The sequence below is a fragment of the Corvus hawaiiensis genome, chromosome 29 (genome assembly GCF_020740725.1).
Source record: "Corvus hawaiiensis isolate bCorHaw1 chromosome 29, bCorHaw1.pri.cur, whole genome shotgun sequence".
Lineage (NCBI taxonomy): Eukaryota > Metazoa > Chordata > Aves > Passeriformes > Corvidae > Corvus > Corvus hawaiiensis.
In genome coordinates this window covers 1,139,899-1,167,247 of record NC_063241.1, presented here as the reverse complement: position 1 = coordinate 1,167,247, position 27,349 = coordinate 1,139,899, and the positions used below count along the sequence as shown (strand labels likewise).

General features: G+C 63.9%; 4 protein-coding genes and 1 long non-coding RNA gene across 8 annotated transcripts; 4 read left to right on the top strand and 1 right to left on the bottom strand.

Moving 5' to 3' along the window:
• Positions 1-299: 299 nt before the first annotated feature.
• Positions 300-10,501, top strand: CLK2 (CDC like kinase 2). Of its 3 annotated transcripts, none has more exons than XM_048288526.1 (13): positions 300-435; positions 2,311-2,480; positions 3,985-4,219; positions 5,901-5,994; positions 6,341-6,407; positions 6,703-6,819; positions 7,038-7,204; positions 7,613-7,707; positions 7,998-8,127; positions 8,846-8,928; positions 9,144-9,223; positions 9,419-9,509; positions 9,847-10,501. In XM_048288526.1, the coding sequence occupies exons 2-13, from the start codon at positions 2,311-2,313 to the stop codon at positions 10,027-10,029; spliced, it is 1,512 nt and encodes a 503-aa protein (XP_048144483.1). In that variant the 5' UTR covers positions 300-435; the 3' UTR covers positions 10,030-10,501. The 3 variants fall into 3 exon arrangements, with proteins under 3 accessions (XP_048144483.1, XP_048144482.1, XP_048144484.1); XM_048288525.1 differs by having other exon boundaries at positions 5,898-5,994; XM_048288527.1 differs by lacking the exons at positions 300-435; positions 2,311-2,480; positions 5,901-5,994 and having other exon boundaries at positions 4,201-4,219.
• LOC125318155 lies at positions 10,090-12,014 on the bottom strand. Its single transcript, XR_007200275.1, has 2 exons — positions 11,461-12,014; positions 10,090-11,304 (listed from the first exon to the last, which is right to left on the bottom strand). It is a non-coding gene; the product is annotated as an uncharacterized LOC125318155 (long non-coding RNA).
• A 163-nt stretch (positions 12,015-12,177) lies between these two features.
• On the top strand, positions 12,178-15,185 carry SCAMP3 (secretory carrier membrane protein 3). The gene is made up of 8 exons (XM_048288593.1): positions 12,178-12,335; positions 12,453-12,572; positions 12,661-12,781; positions 12,861-12,989; positions 13,142-13,301; positions 13,467-13,568; positions 13,646-13,763; positions 13,874-15,185. Exons 1-8 carry the CDS (start codon positions 12,219-12,221, stop codon positions 14,018-14,020), a joined length of 1,014 nt encoding a protein of 337 aa, XP_048144550.1. The 5' UTR covers positions 12,178-12,218; the 3' UTR covers positions 14,021-15,185.
• A 357-nt stretch (positions 15,186-15,542) lies between these two features.
• Positions 15,543-21,621, top strand: FAM189B (family with sequence similarity 189 member B). 2 transcript variants are annotated; one of them, XM_048288503.1, is made up of 12 exons: positions 15,543-16,245; positions 16,842-16,898; positions 17,050-17,160; positions 17,341-17,466; positions 17,561-17,668; positions 17,855-18,015; positions 18,114-18,213; positions 18,293-18,377; positions 18,475-19,047; positions 19,288-19,353; positions 19,698-19,960; positions 20,584-21,621. In XM_048288503.1, the coding sequence occupies exons 1-12, from the start codon at positions 16,027-16,029 to the stop codon at positions 20,752-20,754; spliced, it is 2,040 nt and encodes a 679-aa protein (XP_048144460.1). In that variant the 5' UTR covers positions 15,543-16,026; the 3' UTR covers positions 20,755-21,621. The 2 variants fall into 2 exon arrangements, with proteins under 2 accessions (XP_048144460.1, XP_048144459.1); XM_048288502.1 differs by having other exon boundaries at positions 19,285-19,353.
• A 213-nt stretch (positions 21,622-21,834) lies between these two features.
• Positions 21,835-24,986, top strand: LOC125318098 (lysosomal acid glucosylceramidase-like). Its single transcript, XM_048288524.1, has 10 exons — positions 21,835-22,119; positions 22,410-22,601; positions 22,676-22,822; positions 22,912-23,045; positions 23,125-23,297; positions 23,398-23,635; positions 23,772-23,996; positions 24,109-24,272; positions 24,417-24,542; positions 24,644-24,986. The coding sequence occupies exons 1-10, from the start codon at positions 22,053-22,055 to the stop codon at positions 24,744-24,746; spliced, it is 1,569 nt and encodes a 522-aa protein (XP_048144481.1). The 5' UTR covers positions 21,835-22,052; the 3' UTR covers positions 24,747-24,986.
• Positions 24,987-27,349: the final 2,363 nt, after the last annotated feature.

Here is a 27,349-nt window from a genome sequence, read left to right as displayed (position 1 = left end):
AGGCCCCGCCCGTGGATCGAGCCCCGCCCCTCGGCACCGTTCCGCCGCCGTCAGAAGGGCGGGGTGTGGCTTCAGGGATGAAGTGGGCGGGGCTATATGCCCTCGCCCCGCCCCTCGGGTCTAACCCCGCCCCTCGGTCTCGCCCGGTTCGCGCCGGTGGGGCCCGGAAAGGGGCGGGGCTTAGGCAGGGAGCTGGGCGGGACGCGCCTCCGTCGGCCACGCCCCTCGGGTCTAGCCCCGCCCCGCCGGCCCCACCCGGTGTGACGCAGCTCCGCGCGCCTACGTACGTGCGTACGTGCGTGCGCGGCCCCGCGGGCTGGCAGGACCCGGATCGGCGGCGGCGGCGGCGGCGGGAGCTGGAGCGGGGCCCGGGGGCCCACGGCCGCCATCACGGATTTCCTGTGGGACAAGCGCACCGGGCTGGCTGCGAGGACGGTGCGGCGCGGGGCGCGGCGGGGCGGGGCGGGGTGGGTAGGCCGCGGCCGGTGAGGGCGGCGCGGGGCGGGCCCGGCCTATGGGTCCCGGCGGGGCCGCGGTGGGAATCGGCGGCCTGGGTGTTCCCGCGGGGGCGGCGGGGCCGGATGGCCCGGGGAGATCGGGTCGAGGCCTCATCGCCGAGGCCGCCTCGCCCTCGGCCGATCTCTCCCGGTGTCCCGGTGCTTCCGGCGCTGCACGGCGGAGGCCCCGCCCGGCGCGGCCGCCATCACCGTCTCCAAACCGGTTCCAGCCCCGCTGCGGAACGCCCCGGTGCTCGTTCCACGGAGACGGGGCTTGGCGGGCCGCCAGCGCCGCCTTCGCTCTCCCTTCAGTCAGCGGCTGGAAACGGCGAGGCTCGGGGGGAGCCCCGGGCAGAGCCCCCCCGTGCAGGGGGTACCGAGCCCGTGCCCCCGGGTCACCCCATCGCCGGGGCCGGTTCGGCCTGTCCAAGCCCTGCCGGTGATGTCAGCGCAGGGCGGGGACGGGGACGCAGCCGGGGGCATTTTGGATGGGGGAAATTGCCGCGGGAGCTCTTTGGGCAAAGGGAGCTCCGGCTTCTATTCCGGCCCTGGCACAGATTGCCCAGAGAAGCTGTGGCTGCCCCATCCCTGGGGTGTTTAAAGCCAGGCTGGACGGGTCTTGGAGCAGCCTGGGCTAGTGGAAGGCGTCCCTGCACATGGCAGGGGGTGGAACTGAGTGAGCTTTAAGGTCCCTCCCAGCCCTTAACATTCCACGATTTTATGGTTCGTGCTTGAAACAAAAATACGCGTGGGGAGCGTGTGAGAGCTGTGGAGCACGGCTTGGCAGGGTCTGAGGGGCTGCACCCGCTGTGCCATCTCACCTCAGGATCTTCTTGGCTCATATTCCCCCAGAGAGGCAGAGCTGAGGGTCTGCAGGGCTCTGTTAAAGTCCATTGGGAAGGGTAGGTTTGCTCCTGGGCGGATCCCCGTGGGCAGAGGATGTGTATCACAGATCTCCTGAGCTGGAAGGGATCCACAAGGATCATCAAGCCCCACTTCTGGCCCTGCACAGGACATCCCAAGAATCCCAACCTGTGCATCCCTGAGAGCATTGTTCAAACGCTCCTGGAGCTCTGGCAGCTCCGGGGCCGTGCCCATTCCCTGGGGAGCCTGGGCAGTGCCCAGCACCCTCTGGGGGAAGAACCTTTCCCTGATACCCAACCTAAACCTCCCCTGACACAGCTCCAGCCATTCCCTGGGGTCCTGTCACTGGTCACGGAGAGCAGAGATCGGAGCTGCCCCTCCTGAGGAAGCTGCAGCCCCTGAGATCTCCCCTCAGTCCCAGCTGAACAGACCAAGTACCCCCAGCTGCACCTCGTGTGGCCCCCCCCAGACCCTTCCCCACCCTTGTGTCCCCTCCAAGTGTAGATGTCCCTTGCTTGGCAGTAAACCTGAGGCATCTCTTGAGGAGCTGCTCTCTGGGTGTCCATTACTGGTGCACAGGGACTTTGGTGATATCCAGGGCTTCATTTCACCTTCCCTCAGTTCTCCGTGGTGCTGCTTCCCACCTTCCCAGGGAGCTTAAAGAGAGAAGGTGCAAAAGCTGTTCCTGGAGCTGTGACAGTAGAGATGGGTGTGAAAAAGGGATATGAACCTGGGAAGGAGAACCAAGAGGCAAGCACAGCCCCTGTGGGTGGTCTCATCCAGCCCTGTGGGGCTCTGGGATCTCTCAGAGGTTCCTCCCCTCTCTCTCAGATCCCCTGGCTCGCTCACATGCACTGCTGGTGGCCTCCCTGCTCCTGTCCCGTGCAGCTGTTGGGGCGGTCCCTGCTGTCCCCAGGGGTGTCTCACAGGGTCCCCACTGTCCCCGCAGATGCCGCACTCCCGAAGGTACCGCTCGTCGGAGCGCAGCAGCCGCGGCAGTTACCACGAGCGCTACCGGAGCCGCAAGCACAAGCGGCGGCGGACGCGGTCGCGGTCGAGCAGCAGCGAGCGGGACCGGCGGCACCGGCGGGAGGACAGCTACCACGTCCGATCCCGGAGGTGAGGGGGGCTCAGACCTGCTCTGTTGTACAGAGTCATGGCGGTGTTGGGTTGGGAGGGAGCTCTGGGGACACGTCCAGGTGGATTTGGGATGTCTCCAGTGAGGGAGACCCCGTGCTCGTCCTGGGCAGCTGTTCCGGTGCTCTGCCACCCTCCATGGGAAGAACTTCTTCCTCGTGTTGAGGTAGAACGTGGTGTGTTTTAGTTTATGGCCATTGCTGCCCATCCTGTCACTGGGCACCACTGAAAAGAGTCTGGTACTATCGTGACACCTGCCTTGGAGATATTAATATGCAATAACGACATTTCCTTTCAAGTCTTTTCTTCTCCAGACTAACCGGGCCTGCCTCCAACAGCTCATTAAGAGAGATGCTCCAGTCCCTTAATCATGGCCTAGTCATCCATACTCACCCAAGTTCTGTGTGACCTTGGCCTGCTCTGAGCTGTCACAGCCTGGGCAGTGCTTGTCACCAAACGCCCTCCACTCCCCTCTAGGGAAGCTTCCCTGTCCGACCACCCAGGAGCCCCTCTGGCAGTGCCACTCCACCACCTGAGCTGGGACCGAGGCCCCTTCGCAGCGGTGGCTTCAATGATCCAGTGGGTGCCCTGTTTGACTCCCTGCACACCCCACGCTCCCAGTCAGACCAGTTTCCGTACTGGCTCAGCCCTGGTTTCCCACAGCAGAGTCTCAGACATCTCAATCCTTAAAATTAATTTAATCTTGTTGCAATAACAAAATAACAGCTCTAGCTGGTGCCTCCAGGGAGGGATCCTGAACAAAGGACCCGCTGAGCTTTTATCCCTTCACAATCTCAGCACGGGAAGATCTGGGGTCCTCATCTCCAAGTGTCCCTGAGTGTCCTTCACCTGGCTGGGACACAGGTCCCTGTCCCCATTGTTGTGCAAAGGGTTGGCAGTTCATGGCCCCTTGCCTTGTGCTCCCATCCCTCAGCTGCCACTGTCCCTGGAGCTGCCAGCACTGAGTGTATCCCCTCTGCCGTGCTTTTGTGAGACACCTGGAGCGCTGCAAGGTTTTGGTGTTCCCAACATAACAAGGACATTGAACTGTTGGAACAAGGCCAGAGGAGGCCAGGAAGTTGTTAAGAGGACTGGAGCACCTTCCCTATGGAGACAGGCTGAGAGAATTGGGGCTGGGAGAGTTCTCCAGCCTGGAGAAGAGAAGGTTTTGTGAAGACCTCACAGCACCTTCCAGTATTTAAAAAGGGGCCTGCAAAGAAGCTGGAGAGGCACCCTCCCTGAGGAACTGTAGGGATAGGGCAAAGAGCAATGGGTACAAACTGAAAGAGAGAAAATTTAGGTTAGACATTAGGAAGACATTCTTCCCTGTGAGGGTGGCGAGACAGTGGCACAGGTTGGCTGTGGATGCCCCGACCCTGTCAGCGTTCAAGGCCAGGTTGGACAAGGTGATCTGGTCTAGTGAGAGGTGCGGATCTTTAAGTCCGTTCCGACCCTTCAACGTTCCCCTCTGCATCCCCCTGCCCAGCTACGACGACCACTCTGCAGACCGGAGGGCCTACGACCGGCGTTACTGTGACAGCTACCGGCGCAACGACTACAGCCGCGAGCGGGGCGACGCCTACTACGAGCCCGAGTACCGACATTCCTACGAGTACCGGCGCTCCCGGGACCGCGAGGGCAGCTACCGGAGCTGCAAAAGCAGCCGGCGTAAGCACAGGCGGAGGCGGCGCCGCAGCCGGTCCTTTAGCCGCTCCTCATCGGTGAGTATCCTGCTGTGCTGCGCCTGCCCTGTAACCTTTCTCTCCCAGGTGCCGAGCTGGGTAAGTAGAAAACTCACTTTCTAACGCTCTCTCAGACTCGGCTTGAACTGTGTGTTAGAGAACTTTTGGTGCAGAGTGTTCCTGCCCGCGTCCCTGTGCGCCATGGCCGGTGCTGCCCTGTGCCAGCTGGGCGCGGGTGGCTCAGACCCTCTGTCAGTATTGCCCGCGCAGGTGGGAGGACAGGAGTGCCCCGCGAGGCTGGCGGGTCCCCAGGGTGGTGCTGCAGCTCCTCCCGTTCGGTGATGCTCGTGGAGAGCTGTGTAGGAGCCCCAGCCAGGCAGGATTTGTGCAAGGTTCAAACAGCCAGCGCTCAGCTGGTCCCAGTCCCAGAGAGCCTGTGACAGGTGGCTTGCCCCTGTGGTCTCTGTTTCAGGCTGTGGCAGGAAGCCCCTGGCTCTGAGGGTTAGAACCTGCTCCAGAGCAGGATCCTCCTGGGTGGGCCCAGCTGACGTGGGGTGTCATGTGAGGGGCTTTGCGGAGGAGCAGAGCTTTTGGACCACTCAGTTCAGGTGGAGGCAGAACCATCCCAGGCTCTTCCTGGCAGCATCCCTGGCTTTCTCTTCTTGTCTGTTCTGCTGTTCACCTTCCACTTCTGTTAGACCCCAGACATGTTCTCTGCTCTGTGTCTGGAGCTCTCAGTGTTGTCTGGTCTGTTCTGGCTCTGTGTCCAGGGAGGGGATTGGGGGCTGGATTAGGGTCCCAAGTCTGCTGGCTGGTTGCTCCCAGGTGTGGGGATACTTAGCCGAGGAACCGAAGGCAGGAATTTTCTCTTCTGTGGCATAAACCTCTTATCTGCCTCATCCCAGGCTGTCCCTGTTCCCTGTTGGGCTCTGCTTCTCTTCTGGAAGTTAGTCCTTCCAGGATCAGCTTCTTTGGGGGAGGGTCTAGGAGGTGTCCGTCTTTCCCCAGGCAGTCACTGCAAACTTTTGGTTTTGGATGGATCGTTGTATCTAGAGCTGCTTCTGAAATCTCGGAATTCATCTTTCCCTGAGTGTCGGGGCTGGGGGAAGCCGTGTGGGCGGTTATTGGAGTGGGATGGGGGTGCCTGTGGGGGCAGCCTGGGCTTGTGCAGGACCTCCCGGCACCTGACTCCTGCTGCCCTTGCTCTGCGGTGGCCGTGGGGCTGCTGGGAGCCCCTCCCCGTGGCCTCTGGCCCTCGGCGTGCTCAGGCAGTCCCCAGGACCCGAAGGCCAGTGCTGTTCCTCTCTGAGCCCCCGTGGGAGCGAGAGCAGCCGGCCCCTTCCATGCCCCTCGGCTCCCTCACTCTGACAGCTCTGCTGTCACACTGGTTCGGGTTGGGGCTGTTTGTAGGTTCTTTTTTTTCTTTTTTTTTTCTTTTTTTTTTTCTTTTTTTTCCTTTTTTTTTTTTTTGCTACAACGAAAAGCAAACTGTTTTTTTCTTTTCTGAGCTAGTGTGTTGTATCTTGACATGTTCCCTTGCAATATCCCTATCGTTATATATTCCTCTGTGCCGTATGAATTGGCTGGGAATCTCCTCCTGCAACCCCTCCTCAAACAACCATGTGAATTTCCAAACCAACCAATGCGTGACGCTGGCTGCTGCGCTGGTTTGAAAATCTGATTGGTGAATGATGAATTCCCTGTCTGCCTGGGCCAGCAGCGGAGTCGACAGAGCAGCAGAAGGGCCAAGAGTGTGGAGGACGACGACGAGGGGCATCTGATCTATCGCGTCGGCGACTGGCTACAAGAAAGATGTACAGCCAAATCGTAACATAATTTAGCTCTCTAGTTAAGCTCCCATCGCAGTCGCAGATCTGTCTTATCTTTCTGTTTCATTTTATTTTCATTGTTTATTAAAGAGAAACCCTCTCCTTTTCCTTCCCCTTTTGTTAAAGCTACGTTTATATTGTGTATTGTTACTGAAGTGCCAGGGAATTAGGGCAGCTGCCTTGTGCAGCCGGTGTCAGCCTTCCGCTGCTCCGGTCTCTCCAGCTGTGTGCAGGTTAGGTGTTGCAATGCATTCTCCTCTGCCCTGTGTATCACTGCAGCCAGGTCCTGCTCCCTCTCTCAGCTCCTTCCCTCTCCTTCTCTCCCTCCCAGATGAGATTATCAGCACCTTGGGGGAAGGCACGTTCGGCAGAGTGGTGCAGTGCATGGATCACCGGAGGTATGTGGGAACAGGAGAGACCACAGCTGGCAACAGAGCATTTTGGGCATCATGTGGGAGCCTGGGGGTGAAAATCAGTCTCTTGGTTTCCAGTAGCCTCTGCTGCTCCGGGCACTCACCCTCTCGTGTTGCCCATGTGCTGGGGGAAGCTTCCGGGCTGTTTTGTAGCAGGGGAAAGGGCACAGCCTTGGTGGACACCCCTTAATAATAACCTGCTCGAGCAAGGGTGGGGAGGCTGGTCAGAAGGTCCCTTTCACAGGGCTCACCTTGTGCTTTCTTCCTGTTTCTCCCACAGGGGTGGTGCACGTGTTGCTCTGAAAATCATTAAAAATGTAGAGAAATACAAAGAGGCTGCTCGACTGGAAATCAACGTGCTGGAGAAAATCAACGAGAAGGATCCTGAGAACACAAAGTGAGTGTGCCCTGGTGTTCAGCAGGAGGGGCCGGTTCCAGGGCTGGGGTGGAAGAGGTGCTTGGTGGTATGTAGTTGAATGTGGTCCTAGATGGTTTTGGAGGCATCTTGGCTTGCTGTGGGATACAGACTGAGCAGGGAAAGGAGGAGCCTGGCGCAGGGGTGACACAGCTGAGCGGTGCCTGCAGAGCTGTTCCCAATTGGAATGTTTCTGTCAGTCTCTGTGTCAGGATGTTTGACTGGTTTGACTACCACGGCCACATGTGCATCTCCTTCGAGCTGCTGGGGCTCAGTACCTTCGATTTCCTGAAGGATAACAACTACCTGCCTTACCCCATCCACCAAGTACGGCACATGGCCTTCCAGGTGTGCCAGGCTGTGAAGTGTAAGTGTTCCCTGCTGCTCTCCCCCTGCTCTGGGCTGACCTGGGGAGCTGAGCAGGTTGCAGTTCTGCAACTGGTGGCCCAGAGCAACAAGTTTTTGCTGTGGTTCTGAGCCTGAGCCTTCCTGCCCCTCTGGGAATGAATCCTCTTCATTTTCTGATGCTTGTGGGCTGGCAGTAGCTCAGAGCACTCCAGCATTCACCCCCCTGCACCTTCTGGCGATCAATACAGTAAATCTCTGTGCTTCTACTGAAGCATCGTGGCCTGGACTTTGCCTGGCTGTTCACACCCAGGTTGAAACGTGGGCTAAACTGGTGCCAGGATGAGCAAACTGAACCAGTGATGGCTTTTTATGGGGTGCAGCCTTGCTCTGCGTCTGTCCCCTCACCCGATTCTTTTTGCTCCCTCAGTTCTGCACGACAATAAACTCACCCACACTGACCTCAAGCCAGAGAACATCCTCTTCGTGAACTCTGACTACGAGCTCTCCTACAACCTGGAAAAGGTAACACACTGCCTCGAGTTGAGTCTCCTCTTGGATTCTTGATGTCCCTGACCTTACCAGAGGAGTCAGACAGAGCCCCAGGGGATGTGGGCTCCATGCCTTCAGGGCTTTGCATGATCTGCCAGTGCTCAGGCAGCGCTAAGTGAGCCATGGTGACCCCAGGCTGGTGGTGGGAGCTTGTTTGGGGCTGAGCTGTGGGGCTGCCGAAGCTTTCCCCTCCCGTGGTGCCCTCAGCTCTGTAAGGAAGGGGCTGGAGCTCGCAGGTGACGGATCCCGTTCTCCCCATGCAGAAGCGGGATGAGCGCAGCGTGAAGAGCACGGCCATCAGGGTGGTGGACTTTGGCAGCGCCACGTTTGACCACGAACATCACAGCACCATTGTCTCCACCAGGCACTACCGGGCCCCTGAAGTCATCCTGGGTACGTGCCACTGGGTCTCTGCCAAGGCAGGTGTGCCCCTTGAGGGCACTGAGTGCTGCCCACTGGGCTGGCCGGTGTTGAGCTTCCACATCATTCAGGAGCTGTCCTGGATTTGCCCTGGGAGGTGGGAAGTGCTTTATTTACCAGCTCTGCAGTGCTGTTTCCTGGGAAGGCCGTGGTTACGGTCCTGTCATTCTGGGGTTGTTCTGCCTGGAGAAAAGGAGGTTGAGGGGGGACCTTCCCACTCTCCACAACTTCCTGATGGGGTGGGGTCGGGTTCTGCTCGCAGGGAATGAGGGACGGGGAAGAAGAAATGGTCTCAAGTTGTGCCAGGGTTGGACATCAGGAGGAATTTCTTCCTGGAAAGGGTGGTCAGGAACTGGAAGGGGCTGCCCGGGGAGGTGTTGGAGTCCCCATCCCTGGAGGTGTCCAAGGAATGACTCGATCTGGCACTCAGTGTCCTGGCCTGGGTGACAAGGTGTGGATTGGTCACAGGTTGGAGTTGGTGATCTTGAAGGTCTTTTCCAACTTTGATGATTCCATGATTATTAGCTGGTGTGTTGGCATTGCTGCCAGCTGGGCAGTGAATTGCCAGCAGAGCACCAGGAGCCTGGCTGGACTGGGATGTGTTTTTTCAGTTACTTATTTTTAAAAGGAAGAGGGATTTGGAACCTTGGGTTGTAACTGGATCATTTATTTAAACAACATTGTTTTTCAGAGCTTGGCTGGAGCCAGCCCTGTGATGTGTGGAGTATTGGCTGCATCATCTTTGAGTATTACGTGGGTTTCACCCTTTTCCAGGTGAGAACTGTGTTGTGTGGCTACTTCTCAAGTGGTGAGAGGATGCTGGCTGCTTCCAGCACAGCCCAGAGGCCCTGGGACTGATAGGCCTGTGTCTTGTAGGGACACCCGAGGCGTTGGCCAGGAAGGGGTTCTGGGTGGGGGAATACCCAGGGCTGGAGGCAGAACCACTGGCATCTATTCCATGCCTTCCCTTTACATTTTCTCTCCCTCAGACACACGACAACCGGGAGCACCTGGCCATGATGGAGAGGATCTTGGGGCCAATTCCTTCTCGGATGGTCCGGAAGACAAGGTGAGTGAGGCCAGCTGGGCACTGCAGGTTTGCCAGCCGTCCTCTGCTCCGTGGGCAGTGGTTCTCCCTGAGGGATCCCACTTTGGAACTGCCTGCTGAGCCAGCTGGCTGTGTCCCACTGGGGCTGGCACCTTGCTGCTGCTGCAGGGGGTGTTGTGCTCAGGTGTAACCTGCTCCCCCCTGTTACTCTGACAGGAAACAGAAATATTTCTACCACGGCCGCCTGGACTGGGACGAGAACACCTCAGCTGGACGCTACGTCCGGGAGAACTGCAAACCACTGCGGGTAAGGCAGCTTGGCCCCTCTGATTCCCCCTCTGGGCAAACTTGGGCCAGCAGAAGGGTCAGACCGGCGACTTTCTGAGGGAGCCTTGGCTGTGCCAGGCATAGGAAGCTGCAGCAGCCTGAGTTTAATCTGAAGTGGAGCACAAGGAGGGCACGGAGAGCTCAGGAAGTGCCTGGGGAGGGGAGGGTGTGTGAAAATCCGTCAGTTCTGGGGAGAGGAGCACAGAGTTCAGGTCCTGAACAAACCAGCCTTCCCCCAGCTTAGCCTGTCAGCCCAGGGAGCATCCCAGGACAGGGTGTAGCCTCCTGGGGCCTGACCTTCCCCCTGCACCTCGCAGCGATACCTGACCTCGGAGGCCGAGGACCATCACCGCCTGTTCGACCTCATCGAGAGCATGCTGGAGTACGAGCCGTCCAAGCGTGTCACCCTGGCTGAGGCCCTCAAGCACCCCTTCTTTGACATGCTGGGCATGGAACCCAGCACAAAAATGTGGGACTCGAGCCGGGACATCAGCCGGTGACGCCACAGGTGCCAGCCAGCCCTTGGATTCTAGCCCCCGTGGAGGCCTGTGTGATTTCTATTCAGACACTTGGTGCTTTTTTTTTTTATACATGAGATGAACTTCCTGGACACGTTTGTAAAGCTGTTAATATGTGAGATACTGTAAATAGCCCAGATTCTCTGTCGGCCTCGGAGCACCACGGGCCTGACCTGCTGTCGCTGCTGCCGTTCTCGTGAGGTGAGGGGGCCTGTGTGTCCGTGCTGTAAATACCTCTCGTCACGTGTTGCTTTGTCTCCTGTTCCTGCCCTCCTCGGTGTAAATACTCCAGGACTCGCAGCTCTCTGTAGCTTATCTGTTTCCTTGTAAGTTATGGAACTGGTGGGACTGCATGGGAATTATTTTTTGGATCAATGTCATAGCCCATCCCCACACCAGAGTTTTATAAGAATTTTGTACAGTCTTTGTGAAAAATAAATATGAAGTGAATAAAGCACCTGGTCTGGGTTTGGCCTGACAGCAGCTGATCCTGGGGCTATTCTGCTGTGCTGTGTGGGGGGAAGGAGAGGGATGAAAGGAACTTTGTGGTCCAGGAAACCAGCTCTATCCACCTGCACCATTCCTCCCAAGCCTACACTGAGTAGGAGCTGCTTTTAGCCCTCAGGGCTGCAGCTGGACCTGAGTCGATGCTGGTATGGGCGTCAGAAAACCAGGGGCTGGCCCTTTCCTCATGCCCTGGGTGCGGTGTTGGCGTGGGAGGCAGAAGGACAGCGGGGCCTTCAGGTGTTCCCTTACCCCAAGAAACCTCTCAGCCTTAGGTAGGGTGGAGCACTGGCTGCTGGTGGTGGCTGTTGGAAGAGGGGTGTCAGGAGCCCACATCCAGCTGTCCTACACCCACCCCAGGGCTCTCTGTGTCTTTTTGGCTCTTCCCAGCTCTGCAGGGAGGCTGGGCCTTGGTTTGGACTGTTCCCTGGGCATTGGTGGGGCTGTTTCACAGCCGATGGCAGGCGGGAGAGCCTCGCTGGGGTGTGGGAGACAGATGTGCTCTGCTTGACCCTCTGCGGTGGCACCATCAGGCTGTGCCAGGCTCTCCTGGCCCTGGCGCGCTCTCACTGTGTGGAAGGGAAGGGAAAGGTCTGGTTTCACCTGGAGTGAGTGTGGGGGAGTCTCAGCAAGAGTGACACTGAGGGATCTCCGTGGGCTTGTGATCCCGACTTACCGAGCTTGGGCTGGGAGCCCTCACCTGCCTCCTGCGGCAGCAGATCCTGTCCCCCTGCCCGTGTGCCCAGCCCTGCACTGAGGTTGGAGGAGAATTAAATTGACCAAATCACACCTGTGGTCTGGCTTAGACTTCAAAAAAGTAACAATCTCATGCTGGTGTCCAAAACTCAAACCCAGAGCTCCTACCTCTGCCTGGAGCAGCTCCGGGCTTGTGTTGAGGTGGGAGCTCACCTGTGGGATTCGTGTGTCACTCTCAGCCTGTTCAGAGGCTAAAGAGTCTTTTTAGCAGTCTGCTGAGCACCGAGAGCTGGGAGGGGACCGAGGGCAGGGACGGCTGCATGTCCTGCTCCCGGGATGCTGAGGAATCCCTGCTCGGGACGGGGTCAGTGTGCAGTCCGCGGGCAGCTGGAGTGGATGGATTTGGGGATTCCTATAAATAACCGGTCCAGGAGACACAAGTGAAATTCCCCAAGTGCTCGTCCTGCCGCGAGTCCCTCCCTGGGGGTCGGACTCGGCGCCGGCCGGCTCGGTGACAGCTGCGGGGGTGGCCCCCGGGACCCGCGGGATCACGCCTGGGGGGGGCTGCGCGGGCAGCAGGCGAACGGCACCGAGGCCGCCCCGGTGAGAGGAGGGAGCCGGACCGGGGGCCGGAGGTGAGGTCTCGGGGGGACCCGCAGGAGAGACCGCTGCCCCGGTAGGTCCAGCAGGGCGGGGACCCGGCACCATGGGGACAACCGGGGGCGACGGGGCCCGTCCCGGGAGAAAACGGGGGGGGGGGGGGGGGGGGGGGGATGCGCCGCACGTGACCCCGGGACACGTGGGCGCGTCACGTGCGCGCCCCACCCGCGCGTGCGCAGCGGCCCCCTGCGGCGGGGTCTCCCGAATGACGTCACGGCGCGACGGGACCAATCAGCGGCGGGGAGGGGCGGGGCTTGGCAGCGGCGGCGGCGGCCCCGGTCCCGCGGGTCCAGCGCGCTCCCGGTCCGGCCATGGCCCAGCGCGGCGGCCCCGCGGTGCTCCCGGACAACCCCTTCCAGGACCCCGCGGTGCTGCAGGCCGGGCCCGGCCCTGTGCTGGATGGCTACAACCCCTTCGAGAGCGACGGGGTGAGCGGCGGGGCCTGCCCGCAGACCGGGGCCTGCCCGGGCACCGAAGCTTCTTCCTGGCCACCGGAGCCCTCCCTGCTGCCGGCGCCGTCTCACCGCTCTCCTCTTCCCCTGCAGCCGCCGCCGCCGTTCCAGACCCCTTCGGTAGCCCCGCCGCCCCCGGTAGCGGCGGCCGCGCAGCCCCCGCGGAAGGCGAGTCCCACCGAGCCCCGCAACTACGGCTCCTACGGTTCGCAGGTACGGGGGGAGGCGCCGCCAGGCCGGGCGGGCCGGGGGGACGCGGGCCCCGGCGGGAGCCCAGGGTTTGTGTCCCCCCCCTCCGCAGGCCTCGGCCGCCGCCGCCACGGCGGAGCTGCTGAAGCGGCAGGAGGAGCTCAACCGGAAAGCGGAGGAGCTGGACCGGCGGGAGCGGGAGCTGCAGAACGCGGCCCTCGGCGGTTCCCAGAGTGAGTGGCTGCGGGGCTGGGGAGGGACGGGACCCCCTCGGACCCCGCCTCGCTCCTCCTCACCCCCTTCCGTCTGCAGCGAGGCTCAACAACTGGCCCCCGCTGCCGTCCTTCTGCCCCGTGAAGCCCTGCTTCTACCAGGACATCCCCGTGGAGATCCCTGCTGACTTCCAGAAGACTGTTACGACCATGTACTACCTCTGGATGGGTGAGTCTCCACGGTAATCTCAGGGCAGACCTTGGGAGGAGGTGGCAGAACAAGTGTCCTGTGCTGCTGCTCTGGGGAAATTGGGATGAACAGGTGGTCAAGGGGGTTGGGGGAGCCTGGCTCGGGCTCCTGAGTGCTGTCCTCTCCCTCAGCCAGCACCATTGCTCTCTTCCTGAACTTCCTGTCCTCGCTCGCCTGGTTCTGTGTGGACACCTCATCTGGTTCTGGGTTCGGCCTCTCCATCCTCTGGGCTCTGCTCTACACGCCCTGTTCCTTCGTCTGCTGGTATCGGCCCATGTACAAAGCTTTCAGGTGTGTCCCTGAGCTGTGGGTATCTGCTCCAGCTCCTGGAGGCCTCTGGCTCTGCGGGATGCGGTGGTTCCACCCCGAGCTCCCTGTTTCCCCCCTGCCTCCTGCTTTAAGGAATGTCTGAGAGCTCTTTTCCGTGGCCTAACCTCGCCCATCTCTTCCTCTCAGGAGCGACAGTTCCTTCAACTTCTTTGTCTTCTTCTTCGTCTTCTTCGCCCAGAACGTGATGTATGTGCTGCAGGCCATTGGCATCCCAAACTGGGGATTCAGGTGAGCCATGAGCTGACTCTGGAAAGGCAAGAGGTGGAGAAGAGGGAACCTGGGGGCAACAGCCTCTTGTTTTGCAGTGGCTGGATCCTGAGCCTGATAGCGCTGCGGACTAACACAGCCGTGGCTGTGATGATGATCCTGGTGTCCTTGTCCTTCACGGCAGTGGCTGTGTTGGGGATCATTATGCTGAAAAAGGTGGGTTAGGATCAGAGCCCTCCCTTTGGGGGAGGTTTGGGCCGTCACAGCTCCGTTTATGAGGGGCCTGGAGCCCCAGCCCTGACCCTCAGCCTGCTCCTGCCCTCCAGATCCACTCTCTGTACCGTCGGACGGGCGCCAGCTTCCAGAAGGCTCAGGAGGAGTTTGCGGCCGGGGTCTTTTCCAACCAGGCCGTGCGCACGGCCGCGGCCAACGCCGCTGCGGGCGCGGCCACCAACGCCTTCCGTGCGCCGTAGCCGCGCGTGTGCCCGGCTCTGCCTCCCTGGCGCATGCGGGCTCTTCCCGAGGAAGAGGAAATCCGAGTTGCACTTTCACTGGATCCCCGTGCGTCTGCATCAGCTGTCAGAGGCTGCCTCATCCCAGCTTGGAAGTGCTGGTGCCTGAATCGTCTGCTGCTCTTAACCCCCTTTCCTCACGGACAGAGGCTGTTCTGGTTTGTGCTGGTCCCCTCCCCTCAGCAGACTGGGGGGAGCAGGGTGGGAAGTGCTGCGGCCGAGCCCTGAGCCTGCCATCGCCCTCCCTTCCAGCACCAGCTGCTGGGGGCAGGAGCCTCCTCCAGATGGTTGGAATGCTGCTTCCAGGGACTGGAACGGTCACTTGCCTTCCTTGTGCTCTCCTGTTTCCCCACCTGGTGATGACGCTTGTGTGCCCTGGGGTGTGGAGGGCCCCCTACCCCCTGTGTGCCCAGGGACCCCCATGCTCTGCTGAGAACATCATCCCCCTCTTCCTCCTGGGGCTTGCTCCAGTGAGATGAGGATGGGGCTGGTGCTATCCCCAGGGTGTCTGGTCCTTTTGTCCTGTCCCTTTCCCCGTCCTCTCCCTCTCTCCAGGCACAGGGATGAGGAGAGCAGGGCAGGGATGGGCAGCGCTCGGGCAGCTGCTGCCTGTGGGGATCCTGCCTTTAGCCCATGTGGACCCCAAAGCCAGGCTGGGTGCTGGGGAGCAGCCCTGGTGTTTACATGGCTCCCCCCTTGCCTCCAGGGAGGGATGAACAGCTCCTCCCGTCCCCCTCCCCACCTGCTTCGAGGACTGTGACCCCTTGCTCCCCCCAGCACCCTTCACCCAGGGCCTTCACCCTCCTCAGGGGCTGAACCAGTTCCCCTGCGCAGCCCCGCATCCCCCTTACTTGCCCTCTGTCCCCTGTCCCAGTGTCCCCGGCGATCCCCAGGATAGGTCTCATGCATTCTGCTTTGCCCCATCTCCTCTCAGATGCTCCCGGTTTGTCCCTGCAGCTCCGGGGCTGGCGAGAGGCTTTGTGCCTTTAGCTGTGGGGGCCGGTGCCCTCCCCGTCCCGCTGCGGCGAGGGCTCCTCTGGGGCTCCCCGCCTCCTTCGCTGCTCCCCGTGTGCTGTTCCCCGACCGCCTCCCGGTTTATTTAAGGAATAAATGAAGTTTCACTCTGTTCCTTTGCAATCTCCGTGCGCCGACCGGGGCTGGGGGGAGCGGCGGGGCCGGTGCCGGTGTTGCAGCTCCCGGGGGTGGTGTGGGTGGACTACAGCTCCCGTCGTGCCGCACAGGGGCGGCCCCGGGGCGGGCGCGGCCGAGCAGCCGCCGGCGTGCGGGACCGTCCCCGCAGCTCCCGGCGCTCCGCCGCCCGCCTCCAGTCGCGGCCCCGGGCATCCCGGAGGGCGCGGCGGCGGCGATGCTCGGCCGCAGCCTCCCGCCGGCCCAGCGTCCCCGCCCGCCGCTCCTCGCGGCGCCGGGGCTGCGGAGCGCGGGGCGGACGGACCGCCGGTAGCCTCCCGCCCCTCCCGGCATCGGCCCGGCGGCGGGACCCGGCCCTGCGCCCGCCGCCCGCGGAGGATGCTCCGGTCCGGACCGCGGCTCCCGCCTGCTGGCGCTGCCCCGGGGGCCGCGTCCCGGGCGGCGGCTCTCGGACCCCGCGGGGCGGGATGATCCCCCGGCGGGGGCCCGGCGCTCCACCGACGTTCAGGGAGGAGGCGGCGGTCCGTCTCCGGCCGGCGGCTCTAGGCCGGCCCCGGCCTGGGTGCGCAGGAACCGGTGAGGCCGGTTCTGTTCTCCGCGGAGCTTCTGGTGGCCCTGGCCCCGCGTGGCCGTGGGCGCTGCCCGAGCCCCCCCGCCCGGGGCAGTGAAGAGCCGCCGTCAGCATCCTCCGGGAGGCGAAAGGTGGAGCCCGGCCCGTTCCCGCAGAGCGGTTGCTCCCGCTCCCCGCGGTCCTGGCGCGGTGCCGCCGGCTGCCCCGGGGCTCCGGGGCCGGCCCCGAGCCGCCGCCCGCCGCGGCCATGCCCTCCCCCACCGACTCCAGCCGCTCGCTGACCGGCCGCAGCTCCCGCAGCCTCACCCACCTCCGCCTTCAGCGCACCTGGCTGCAGGTCCTGCTGGTCCTGGGTCTCGTCCAAGCCATCCTGGGCGTCCTCATCGTCACCTTCAGCCTGGTGGCGGCCGCTATCACGCCCTCCACCAAAATCCGTCACTCCTGCCCGTCCTGGGCCGGCTTCTCGGTGAGTGCGGGGCCGGGGCGGCACAGGGAGGGGGCTGCGCTGCTCCCCGGGGGCCGAGCTTGCCGCCGGTCCCAGGGGAGGGCAGCCCCGCTGTTCCCCCACCCTCTGCCCGTGGCTGCCGCGGTGCATTGTGGGAGAATCCCAAGGGCTCCCCCAGGGTGGCGTGAGGGATGGGGACCCCCGAGCGGTGCGGGGGCTGTCCGGGGGTGTGCGTTGAGGTTTGCAGCCACGGGCAGGGAGGGGTGTGGGGGCACCACAGTGACGGCAGGGCAGGGACCGGGCAGCGATGGAGCCTCTGCTCTGTCTGCTGTGCATTGAGGTGAGGGCAGGACCCGGGGTCCCCCACGGTGACCCTGCAGCACGGATCCTGGCCTGGGTTTGCTGCCCAGCCAGAGCAGCCCGCAGTCCCCAGGCCCTGAATCAGCAGTTTCTCCCACCTTGTGGCGCCAGGGCTGCTCCTACAGCCCTGCTGCTCCTGGGCTGGCTCCAGGCCTGCAGGGATCGGGGGACTCTGCCCGTGGGAAGGGGCTGCTCGGGGCCCCACTGCCCAGCAGAGCTTCCTCCCTGTGCTCACCCCGGGGCTTGTGCATCTGCAGCTGGCACTGTCCGGGCTCGTGGGCATCATCTCCTGGAAGCGGCCGCTCACCCTGGTGGTAGGTGTTGGGGGGGACACCCTTCAGCAGGCGGGGGAGTCCAGGCTGGGGAGGCCGAGCAGCCCCTCGTGCCCCTGGATGCGCAGCCGCCTGTGCCGGCTCCCCGCTCCGCAGCCCTGCACAGCCGGCAGCCCCTCTCCTCCCGCTGCAGATCGCCTTCTTCACGCTGCTCTCGGTGCTGGGCGTCATGCTGAGCCTCGCCGGCTCCATCCTGTCCTGCCAGAACGCGCAGCTGGTGAAGACCCTGGAGGCCTGCGAGAGGGTGAGGCTGAGCGGAGGCAGCCCCAGCGCCCCCCGGGCCTCCACGAACAGCTCGTCCTTGGCTGCGGGGCTCTGGGGATACTGGGAGCTGCGGAGCTGGGGTCTGGTGGTGGGATGTGCTGGCGGCTCTCAGGGGACAGCGTGGCATCCAGAGCTTCCTCACAGTGTTTCCTGTCCCCAGGAGAGGGACTCGTGTGTCTGCTGCCAGGCCCGCTCGGAGCCCCCGCCTGCCTCCTGCAGCCAGCAGAGCGAGATGCTGACCATGTTCCCCAACCCCAACTGCCGGAGCATCCGTGTGGCACTCAAGGTGGAGGACCAGGGGGATACAAGGGCTCCCTGGGAAGCGGCCGCACACCCGGCCATGCTCTGCGGGCTCTGCAGCTCACCCCACTGCTCCCCAGGATCTCCTCTTCAGCGTCTGCGGCTTGACCATCTTCTCCACCATCGTCTGCACGCTCTCTGCTGTCGTGTGCTGCATCCAGATCTTCTCCCTCGACATCGTCCACGTGGTGAGTCCCAGCTCTGGCTCAGGAGCAGACGGGGCTGGGGAGCAGTGCTCCCAGGCTGGGATGGGCCCTGGGGCGCCAGGGCAGGACCCAACCCCAGCCAGCTGCAGACTGAAGCCCAGGATGCACATCCCTTGCGGGATCTCTGGGCAGGGGGTCTCAGCTCTCCCTTCTCGCCTCTCCCTGCAGCTGGTCCCACAGCGCTCGAGCTCTGTGACATTGGAGTGCACGTCCCCACCTGACACCTTTCTGCAGAGCATGATGGACTTCGAGGAGTTTGTGCCCCCAGTGCCACCGCCCCCCTATTACCCCCCTGAGTACACCTGCAGCTCTGAGACGGACGCGCAGAGGTACCAGCTGGGAGCGAGGCTGGTAGAGCAGGGGGCCCATGTGCCCCCAGGCTGGGCTTGTCCCACCCAGTGTGGCTTTTCTGCTCTTGCCTCCGCAGCATCACCTACAACGGCTCCATGGACAGCCCCGTGCCCCTCTACCCAACCGACTTCCCCCCATCCTATGAGACTGTGATGGGGCTGCGGGGAGACAGCCAGGTGGGGGCCGTGGCGCCGTGGGCAGGGGAGGCCAGGCAGGGCGAGTTCCTGCTCAGCTGAGCCCTGTGTTGTCCCACAGGCCACCCTGTTTGACTCGCAGCTGACAGACGGCTCCCATGCCTGTACCTGCGACCGCGTCCCCTCCATCGTGCTCAGCGGAGAAGGTGAGTGTCCCCCCCCGGCACCGGGAACGGGAGAGGGGCCATAGCAGGTCCGGCTCTTCCCGGCAGCTCTTCAGTGGTGCCCCTCCGCTCCTTGCAGTATCCATGGACAGCGGGTCCCTGATCATGTCCGAGATCATGGACATCCCCGGGGACAGCAGCCCCTCGGAGGACTCGTGCCTGCTGGAGCTGCAGGGCTCCATGCGCTCCGTCGACTACGTCCTGTTCCGCTCCATCCAGCGCAGCCGCGCCGATTATTGCCTGAGCGTGGACTGCGTGCAGTGCAGCCACCACGCGCGCAGCCCCACGCTGGGCTTGCAGGGCCCCTTCGAGGAGATGCCGCAGCCCCGCGTGCGGGGCGAGCGATCCTATTCCTGCTCCACCGCGGAGCCCGGCCACGACGGCATCCTGGTGGGGGGAGCCGTCACCCACAGCTGCAACCGGCTGGCCGGGCTGGCGCGCTGCGCCGGGCCCTGCTTCCCCGAGGTGCGGCTCAAGGACAAGGGTTCCTCGCTGCAGGGGCGCGGGGGTGGCCGCCCCACGGACCCTGGTGCCGGCCGCCCCCGGCGTAACAGCGAGACCTCCTGCCCCTCGTCCCCGGCCCCGGGGCTGGCCCCGCGCCCGCTCCTGAGGTCACACAGTGACCCCGGCGTCCCGATGGCTGGCCATACTGGTAGGTGACAGTGACCGCCGGGGCGGGATGGGCGCGTGGCAGCGTCCGTGCGGTGCAGCCGGGATGTGCCGCCGGGTTTGGCTGTGTTTTTCTGTGGCCAGGTGGGATTAGAGCCAGTTTGGGGAGGAACGGGGGAGCAGGGGAGGTCTGCTGGGCTGGGAGCAGGGGGGTGCTGGGGGGTTGTGCTGCCTGGGGTCTGCACAGCTGCCGAAGCCTGAGGGTTCTCTCTGCCCCCAGCAGATTTCAGGGAAGTACTTTATACCAAAGCACTGGAGGACACCGTGTCCGATTCCTCCGCTGATACAGGTCAGGGCACTGGGATGTATTGGGATAGAAAGGGGGCTTGGGGGGGTGTCTGTAGCCCTCTGGGGACTGCTGGGGCTGGGACAATGGGGATCAACAGTGGGACCTCTCCTGCTGACTTGGGACGGGAGACAGCAGGACCCCAGGCCTGTGGGGATAGATCTCCTGGGAGCAGTGTCCTGGGGTCTGACAGTGGGGATGGGTCTGTCAGAGCGGTGTCCTGGCTCTGATGGTGGGGATGGATCCATCCGAGCAGTGTCCTGGGTCTGTCAGAGCCGTGTCCTGTGCCTGATGATGAGGACAGCTTGTCAGAGCAGTTCCTGTGTCTGACCGTGCTCCCTCCACAGGGCTGTGCTCTGAGGCCTGCCTGCTCCACCGTTCCCACTGTGACTCCCCGCCGCTTCTCCGGGCCGGCTCGGTGGGGAAGAACAAGCTGCCACCCTGCAAGAAGGTGCCGCAGCAGCTGTCAAAGACAACCACCCGCTCCCTGGGGGACCTCAAGGGCTACCGGGGCACCCGTGGGCTGGTGGCTAGGTTCCTGCAGAGACCCAAGCGCAGCCCGGCAGCTGGCATGGAGGTGTCTGGGCACAGCTTCCACGGGCACAAACAGGTGAGTCCTGGAAGCCACAGGGGATGGGCAACTCTTCCTTCCCAGAGAACTCCCATCCACACTCTCCCTCCCTTCTGTCCCCATCAGCACCTCCACCCTGGCCCTTCCACAGCTTCCCCTCCCCTGCCACACCCCCACGGTGTTGGCACCCTGGCTGCAGGCAGAGCCTTCTTCCTGCAGCACTGCCCTCGCCCAGCCCTTCCTGGGGGGCAGCTCCTTTTCCTTGATCCCCACTGGAGCCACGGGTGGGAAAATCGTGCCTGTTGCAATGGCTTTGGCTTTGCCCCTGAGTCACTGCACCTGGAGGCAGTTGCTGGGACATCCCGGCAACTCAGCTTTATGGGACGCTGGAGACCTTGCGCAGCCTGGGAGGCCTTGACGGGAATGAGCCTGTCCCAAATGCCAGTGTGGGCGCATGATGCACGCCTCTGCCATCCCTGTCACCTCTGTCCTCCTGCCCCGTGTGCCACCTGGCTGCACTGGAGCGTGGAGGGTTGAGCACAGAGGGGTGAGTGCGGGAGGGTGTCACGGGCAGGGGTGTCTCGGGCAGGGGTGTCTCGGGCAGGGGTGTCTCGGGCAGGGGTGCCACCCCTGTGGCTGCAGCCTGTCCCCATGGGTTGCAGGCTCCCTGGAGTGCCTGGCCGGGCGCAGAGCGGCCCCACGAAGGAATCCACCTGCAGAGCTGCGGGGACCTGAGCTCCACCTCGTCCCTGCGCCGGCTCCTGTCCGCGCGCCGGCTGGAGCGCAGCCGCCCCCGGAGCCTCAGCGGGGCCTGCAAAGAGAGCGCGCTCTGAGGGCACGGCCTCCACAGGGACCCCCCCCGGTGCCCCGCTGTGGAGAGGGGGTCCCGCTCTGGGCTCAGCCCTGGACATTGCTCGGACATTGCTGCTGCCCCGGTGGGCTCTGCTGGGCCCCTTCCCCAAGTGGGGCTGGGGCGAGGGGCTGGTCCCCTGGGGTGTCTGCTGGGGGTCGGGACGGCCGTGCCTGTCCCCTGCCCTGTCTGGGATGGCTATGCCTGTTCCTTGCCCTATCCCTTGTTCTGGACATGCCTGTCCCTTGCCCTGTCCCTTGTGCCAGCTGTGCCTATTCCCTGGGATGGCCACGCCTGTCCCCTGCCCTGTCCCATGTTCTGGCTGTGCCTGACCCACACACTGGCCATACTCTGTCCCCTGTGCCAGCCGTGCCTGTACCCTGGCATGGCCGTGTCTGTCCCCTGTGCCAGTCGTGCCTGTGCCCTGGGACAGCCATACCTGTCCCCTGCCCTGTCCCCTGCACTGGCCGTGCCCGTCCTCTGCCTTGTTCTTTTGGCTGGCTACGCCGGCTTGATCCTCGGTCCCCTGTGCCAGCCGTGCCTGCACCCTGTGCCTGTCCCCCGACCTGTCCCTTGTGCTGGCCTGGTCCCTGGTCCTCTGTGCCAGCGTGCCCGTATCCCGGAACTGCCATGCCTGTCCCTTGCCCTGTACCCTGAGCTGGCTATGCCTGTCTCCTCTCCAGCCCCTCCGCCCCGCCCCGTCCGGTGCCGGTGCCGGTCCCGGTGCCCCGCGCTGGCCGTGCCCGTTCCTCCCCTCCCCTCCCCGCCCGGCTGCGCCCGGGCCGCGCTGCGGGGCCGGTCCCGCGGTCACTGCCCCTCGCTAGAGACCGAATAAAGGTGGTCGCCGCCGCCCACGGGGCCGGTGTCAGAGCGGGCGGGGCGGGGCGGGGCGGTCAGTCAGCTGACCGGTCACGGGGTGCCGGGTCCCGGTTTCCCGGGGCGGCCGGTGCCGTCGGGGCGCGGGGAGGCAGCGGGGGCGCGGACCGGGACCGGGACCGGAACGGGAACCGGAACCGGAACCGGAACCGGGACCGGGACCGGGACCGGGACAGCCTGCGCCTCCCGGGAAGGGGGGGAGGGGGAAGCGGCCCGTGCGGTTCCCCCGGTTCGCGGTTCCGGTACCGGCGCGGGGGAAGGGCCGGGGCCAGGCCCGCCCAGAGTCGGTGCCGCTCCTGCACCGGGTGTGGGCGGGACGGGCTGCCCGGGCGCCCTTAAAGGCGAGGCCGGTGGCGGACGCAGTGCTGCCGGGCCGGCTCCGAGCGCACCGGGAGCGGCGGGGCCATGGGGGCCATCGGTGCCCTGTGCTGGCGGCTGCTGCTGGTGCTGCTGGCCGTGAACCGGGCCGCAGGTGAGAGAGGGGAGCCCGGGGGTACCCGGTGGGTGGAAGGGACGGGGGTCCCCGGGCGGCCTGGGGCGCTCGGTGGACCGGAATGGGAGGGGAGGGAGAGGGAATGTCCTGGGATTCCGTGGTCCGGGATGCTCGGGAGCTGTCTGGGCGTCCGGGGCAGCGTGGAGCTCGGTGCCCGGGAGGTGCTGGGGTGTGGAGCACGGGGGCAGCGGTGTCATCCCGGGGCAGGCGGGAGAGCTGGCAGGGACACGTCCCCGAGGCTGCCGCCACCACCCTCCCGTGCCCCCCAGGCGCCCGGCCCTGCAGCCCCAAGTACTTCGGCCGCGATGCCATGGTCTGCGTCTGCAATGCCACGTACTGCGACACGCTGGACCCCCTGGTCCTGCCGGCCATCGGCTCCTACGCCAAGTACGAGAGCAGCAAGGCCGGCAAGCGGCTGGAGCGGAGCGAGGGGACCTTCCAGCGCAGCCTCTGTGCCCCAGGTAGCGCCGCGGGTGGCAGGGATGGGATGGACCCTGCTGCAACGCACCGTCACGCTGGGCTCCCCTCCCTGCAGATGTTGTCCTCACCCTGGACACGACGCAGCAGTTCCAGAGGGTGAAGGGTTTTGGTGGTTCCATCACCGACGCGGCTGCCATCAACATCTTATCCCTGCCGGAGAGAGCGCAGGATCACCTGCTGCGCTCGTACTTCTCTGAGGAAGGTGGGACATTGGGGAGACGGGTGGGATGGTGTCAGGGGCCATGGCTGCCGGCAGGCCTTGGAGACCTCATGTCCCATTGTGCCTGGCAGGGCTGGAGTACAACCTCATCCGGCTGCCCATGGCCAGCTGCGACTTCTCCCTCCACGCCTACACCTACGATGACATCCCCTACGACTACGAGCTCACCCACTTCAGCCTGCGAGACGAGGACACGAAGCTGAAGGCAAGCAGTGGGAGGGAGCAGGGTGGGATGGAGGGTCACAGGGGCTGGGCTGAGTCGGCCCCTCCACCTCCTCCTGCAGATCCCCCTCCTTCACCGAGCCTCAGCCATGAGCAAGCGGCCGCTGTCCCTGTATGCCAGCCCCTGGACCTCCCCCACCTGGCTGAAGACCAGCGAGTCCTACGTGGGGAAGGGGACACTGAAGGGGCAGGCAGGGGACAGGTACCACAAGACCTGGGCCAACTACTTCATACGGTGAGGAGCGGCTGGGGCAGGGGGACGGGGGCGATACCTGAGGGACCCTCAGTGGTGGCACTGGGGACTCCTCACGGCTCACCCCTGCCCCCCACGCCAGGTTCCTGGATGAATACGCCAAGCACAACCTGACCTTCTGGGCGGTGACAGCAGAGAACGAGCCCACGGCCGGGCTGATCAACAACTACCCCTTCCAGTGCCTGGGCTTCACGGCCGAGCAGCAGCGGGACTTCATCGCTCAGGACCTGGGCCCAGCGCTGGCCAACAGCTCCCACCGCCACATCCAGCTCATCATCCTGGACGACAACCGGCTGCACCTCCCGCACTGGGCCAAAGTGGTGAGCGCGGCAGGGGATGTGCCAGCATGGTGGCCCGGAGCAGAGCCCCTGTCCCTCTGGGGTGCTTGGCTGCTCCGTCCTGTGGAGGGCTGGGCCTCTGGCTCTGCCCCGTGGGACTGATTCGTCTCTCTGCCAGGTCCTGGAGGATGAGAAGGCAGCTCGCTACGTCCACGGCATCGGCATCCACTGGTACCTGGACTTCATCGGCCCCATACAGGACACAGTGTTGCCCACTCATGAGCTCTTCCCTGACTACTTTATCCTGGCCACGGAGGCGTCCATTGGGGCCCATTTCTGGGAGCGGGATGTGATCCTGGGCTGCTGGGAGCGGGGGAACCAGTACAGCCACAGCATCCTGACGGTGAGGGCCCTGTGTCTCCCTGTGCGCTCGGCCCTGGGGAGGGCTGCCAGTGTGCTCCATCTTCCCTCAGCCTCCCGCTCCTTGGGCAGGCGTCTGAGCTGTCCTGTTGCAGAATCTGAACCATTTTGTGGCCGGCTGGACTGACTGGAATCTGGCCCTGGATCTGGAGGGGGGCCCCAACTGGGTCAAGAACTATGTGGACAGCCCCGTCATCGTGGACAGCAGCGAAGGCATCTTCTACAAGCAGCCCATGTTCTACCACATGGGGCACTTCAGGTGGGTTGGGGCCCACAACACGTGCTGAGCTGCCTGGGCTCCAGCAGCAGCTTGTCCTGAGAGGAGCAAGGCAAGTTTGGCTTGCGAGGAGCTCTCCTGGCGTCTGACTCCCTCCCTGGGGTTGCTTCTTGTTTGTCTGTTCAGTAAATTCATCCCCGAGGGCTCCCAGCGCGTGGGGCTCACCGCCTCCAAAGAGTCCAAGAAGACAGCGCTGGAGTACACGGCGTTCCTGCGGCCCGACGGGGCTGTGGTGGTGGTGGTTCTGAACCGGTGAGCGATGCAGCCCGGCCCCGCTGCGTGGGACCCCATCCCCCTGGGCCCTGTGCCCTAGCAGGTGCTGCAGGTCTCACCCCCCTGCTCTCTCCTCCCAGCTCCCCTCAGGACATCACCTTCGGGCTGGCGGACACCGTCGGCCTCATCGCAGCCGTGGCTCCGGCCAACTCCATCCAGACCTACCTGTGGCGGCGGCAGTGAGGGGGCCGAGACGCCCGTGGCCGGCCAGGGGCCGGACGCAGCCGGGCCGGAGGCGCAGCCCCAGCTGCCCGCGGGTTCGGGCCGGGGCGCGCGGGGGAAGCGGCTCCCCAGGGCCACGGCGGAGCCGAGAGCTGGGCCGGGGACGCCGTGCATGTGCAGGAGGGCCGGGGGCACCGGTGCCCCTCAGGGTGGAGACGCTGTGTTCTGCTGTTCTGACATTAAACACGGATGCTGCCTTGATGTCTGCGGCTGGAAGAGAAACGTCCGGGTCCCTCCCCTGCTCCTGGGCACTGTGGCTGGGTGCCACCCCGGCATGGAGCCTGCTGGAGCCTGGCGAGCAGCGCAGAGCACCTGGAACAGCGTGGGGCAGCCTCTGTCCCTGCCCATGCCCTGCCCCTCTGCCCACCTCAGCTCCCCGTGGGGCTCGCCCTGCTGAGAGATGCTCTGGGCATGAGTCTACTCCCAGTTCCAAGCATGTGCTGCCTGGCTGGGGCTGAGCAGAGCCTGGGTGTGCTCCTGCTGCTTTTGGGGACAGGTTTTAGGACCTAGCAAGTAGCTCAGGGTTCACCCAGAATGCAGATGCTCTGGGTGCTGCATCAGGAGCAGGGACAAAGCACTTGGACACCCCCCTTGATGCAAGGGGTGAGCAGGGGTTGTGGCCAGGCTTTAGCTTTCTGTGCTTTTCCTGCCAAGCTGGGGCCACTCGCAGCCTGATGTCAGGCCAGGGGCTGTGTGGGTCATGTCTCTCCCAGACCAAGGCCCCTGAGGCCGGGGCTGGACGCAGAGCCAGCTCCAGGAGCATCGCAGCATGGGGTCTCGGGGTCCCAGCCAGCTCTGGCTGAGGTCAGGGCAGTGCCAGCTGCTCCTGGGGCTTTTCTGGGACAGAGAGGCTGGTCAGGCTGCAGCAGCCCTGCCTGGACCCCGCTGTTTCCCGTGGGGATTGAGCCGAGGGGTTCCCACTGTGGTGAGGAGGGTGGGGGTGTGCCAGGGGCTCAGTGGCCACCACAAAGCTGGGGTGGCTTGAGCAAGTGGGGACAGGACCGGGAGTGGGTGCTGAGTGTGGGCGCACCCAGGAAGGAAGGAGGGAGCTGGCAGGGCGTGGGAGCAGGAGATTAGGGCAGGGAGGTCACGATTTCAGGGCGAGGAGGGCGGCCGGGCCCCTGTGCTGATCCACGCAGGCGGGATGTGCCCGGGGGTGCTGTCAGGACTGACAGCCCCGATGCTGCGTGGGCTGAGCACAGCCCAGGCGTGGTCAGTGAGTGACAGTGTCACCCTGGGACACTGGCACGCCATGGTGCCACAGGGACCCCCCGCTCCTGGGACCCCGCAACTCCGGGAGGTGCTGCCAGAGTCCTGGGGAGAGCACCCTGCTCCTGCCCCGAGGCTGTTTGTGTTTGGCCACAAGAGGGAAATGTTTCTCCAGGATCAGCGAGTCCCACTCCCAGCACCCCGCTCCCAGCACCCCACTCCCGGTGCAGGGCTGCTCCTCCACCTGCTTCTGACTTACCTGTCCTGGTGCTAACAGCTGGTGGCCGGATGCTGAATCACCCTGGTCCACGTGCCCTCGTCCCTGCGCTCGGCTCCGTGCTGAAGGACGGACTGGCTCTGGGATAAACGTAGCGGGGGCGAATCCTCCGACGTCGCTGGGCTTGGCTCATTAATTCTTGTGCAAAGCCTTGGCTTGTTTGGAGCTCTCAGTGGCTGGGGGCTGCTGGGGTCCCGCAGCAGCTGGCCTGGAGCTGGTGATCACCCTAAGGACTGTGTCCCCACGTGCTCCGGGCCGGGGTCTCACTGATGGGAAGGAGTTTCTGTGATGCTGCACTGAGGCTCTTTGGCATCGATGTTTACGGAGTCGTGATCCCCATAAAAGTGACTCAGCCCATCTCCGTGTCCCCTGAGTCCCCATCCACACTGTCCTGGCTTAGGGACAAAATTCACCCCCGGCTCCTCCAACAGCTCCATTGACCCCACATCCTTGACCCCATCCTGGAGCGAACCCACCTGTGCACTGCAAAGGGCGGTCACACGATGCCACGAGGCCCCTGCGACCCCCACGAGCTCCGCATATTCGGAGGTTGGCTGCAAGAAGCGGCTTTGGGGGGCTTGGTGGGGCTGCCCAGTATCTGCTGTGCCAGTGGCTCCAAGTGAGGCGTTGCCTGGCCCCTGGGTCTCACTTTTCCTGCTCAGCAGGACGCTCTTATCAGCTGCTGTTGATAGGGATGAGCTCCAGCAGCCTCCGCAGTGTTTTGCTTCCAGGAGCTGTGGGACCTGAGCCAGCTGGGGGGCTGTGTCTGATGGGGGGCAGGAAGAACTGGACCTTGGAATAGGAAAGGGTGAGCGAGGGCATCCTGGATGGCTGGAAGTGAGCTTGGAGGTGGATGACTGCCTTAGGAGCTATTAATCCCTCCCCAGAATTGGAGTTCATTAGCCAGGGTGTAGCAGTCTGATGGCTCCTTAATCACACTTGGAGGTGGGAGATTCCTGGCGCAGCGGGACAGGGACAGGAGCTCCCTCCTGGGGCACCTGTTTGCCCCATGAGATACAACCAGGGGCTACCTGGCTCCATCTGCCCCAGCCCCAGTGGCTGCTGGCCCGGGTGTCCC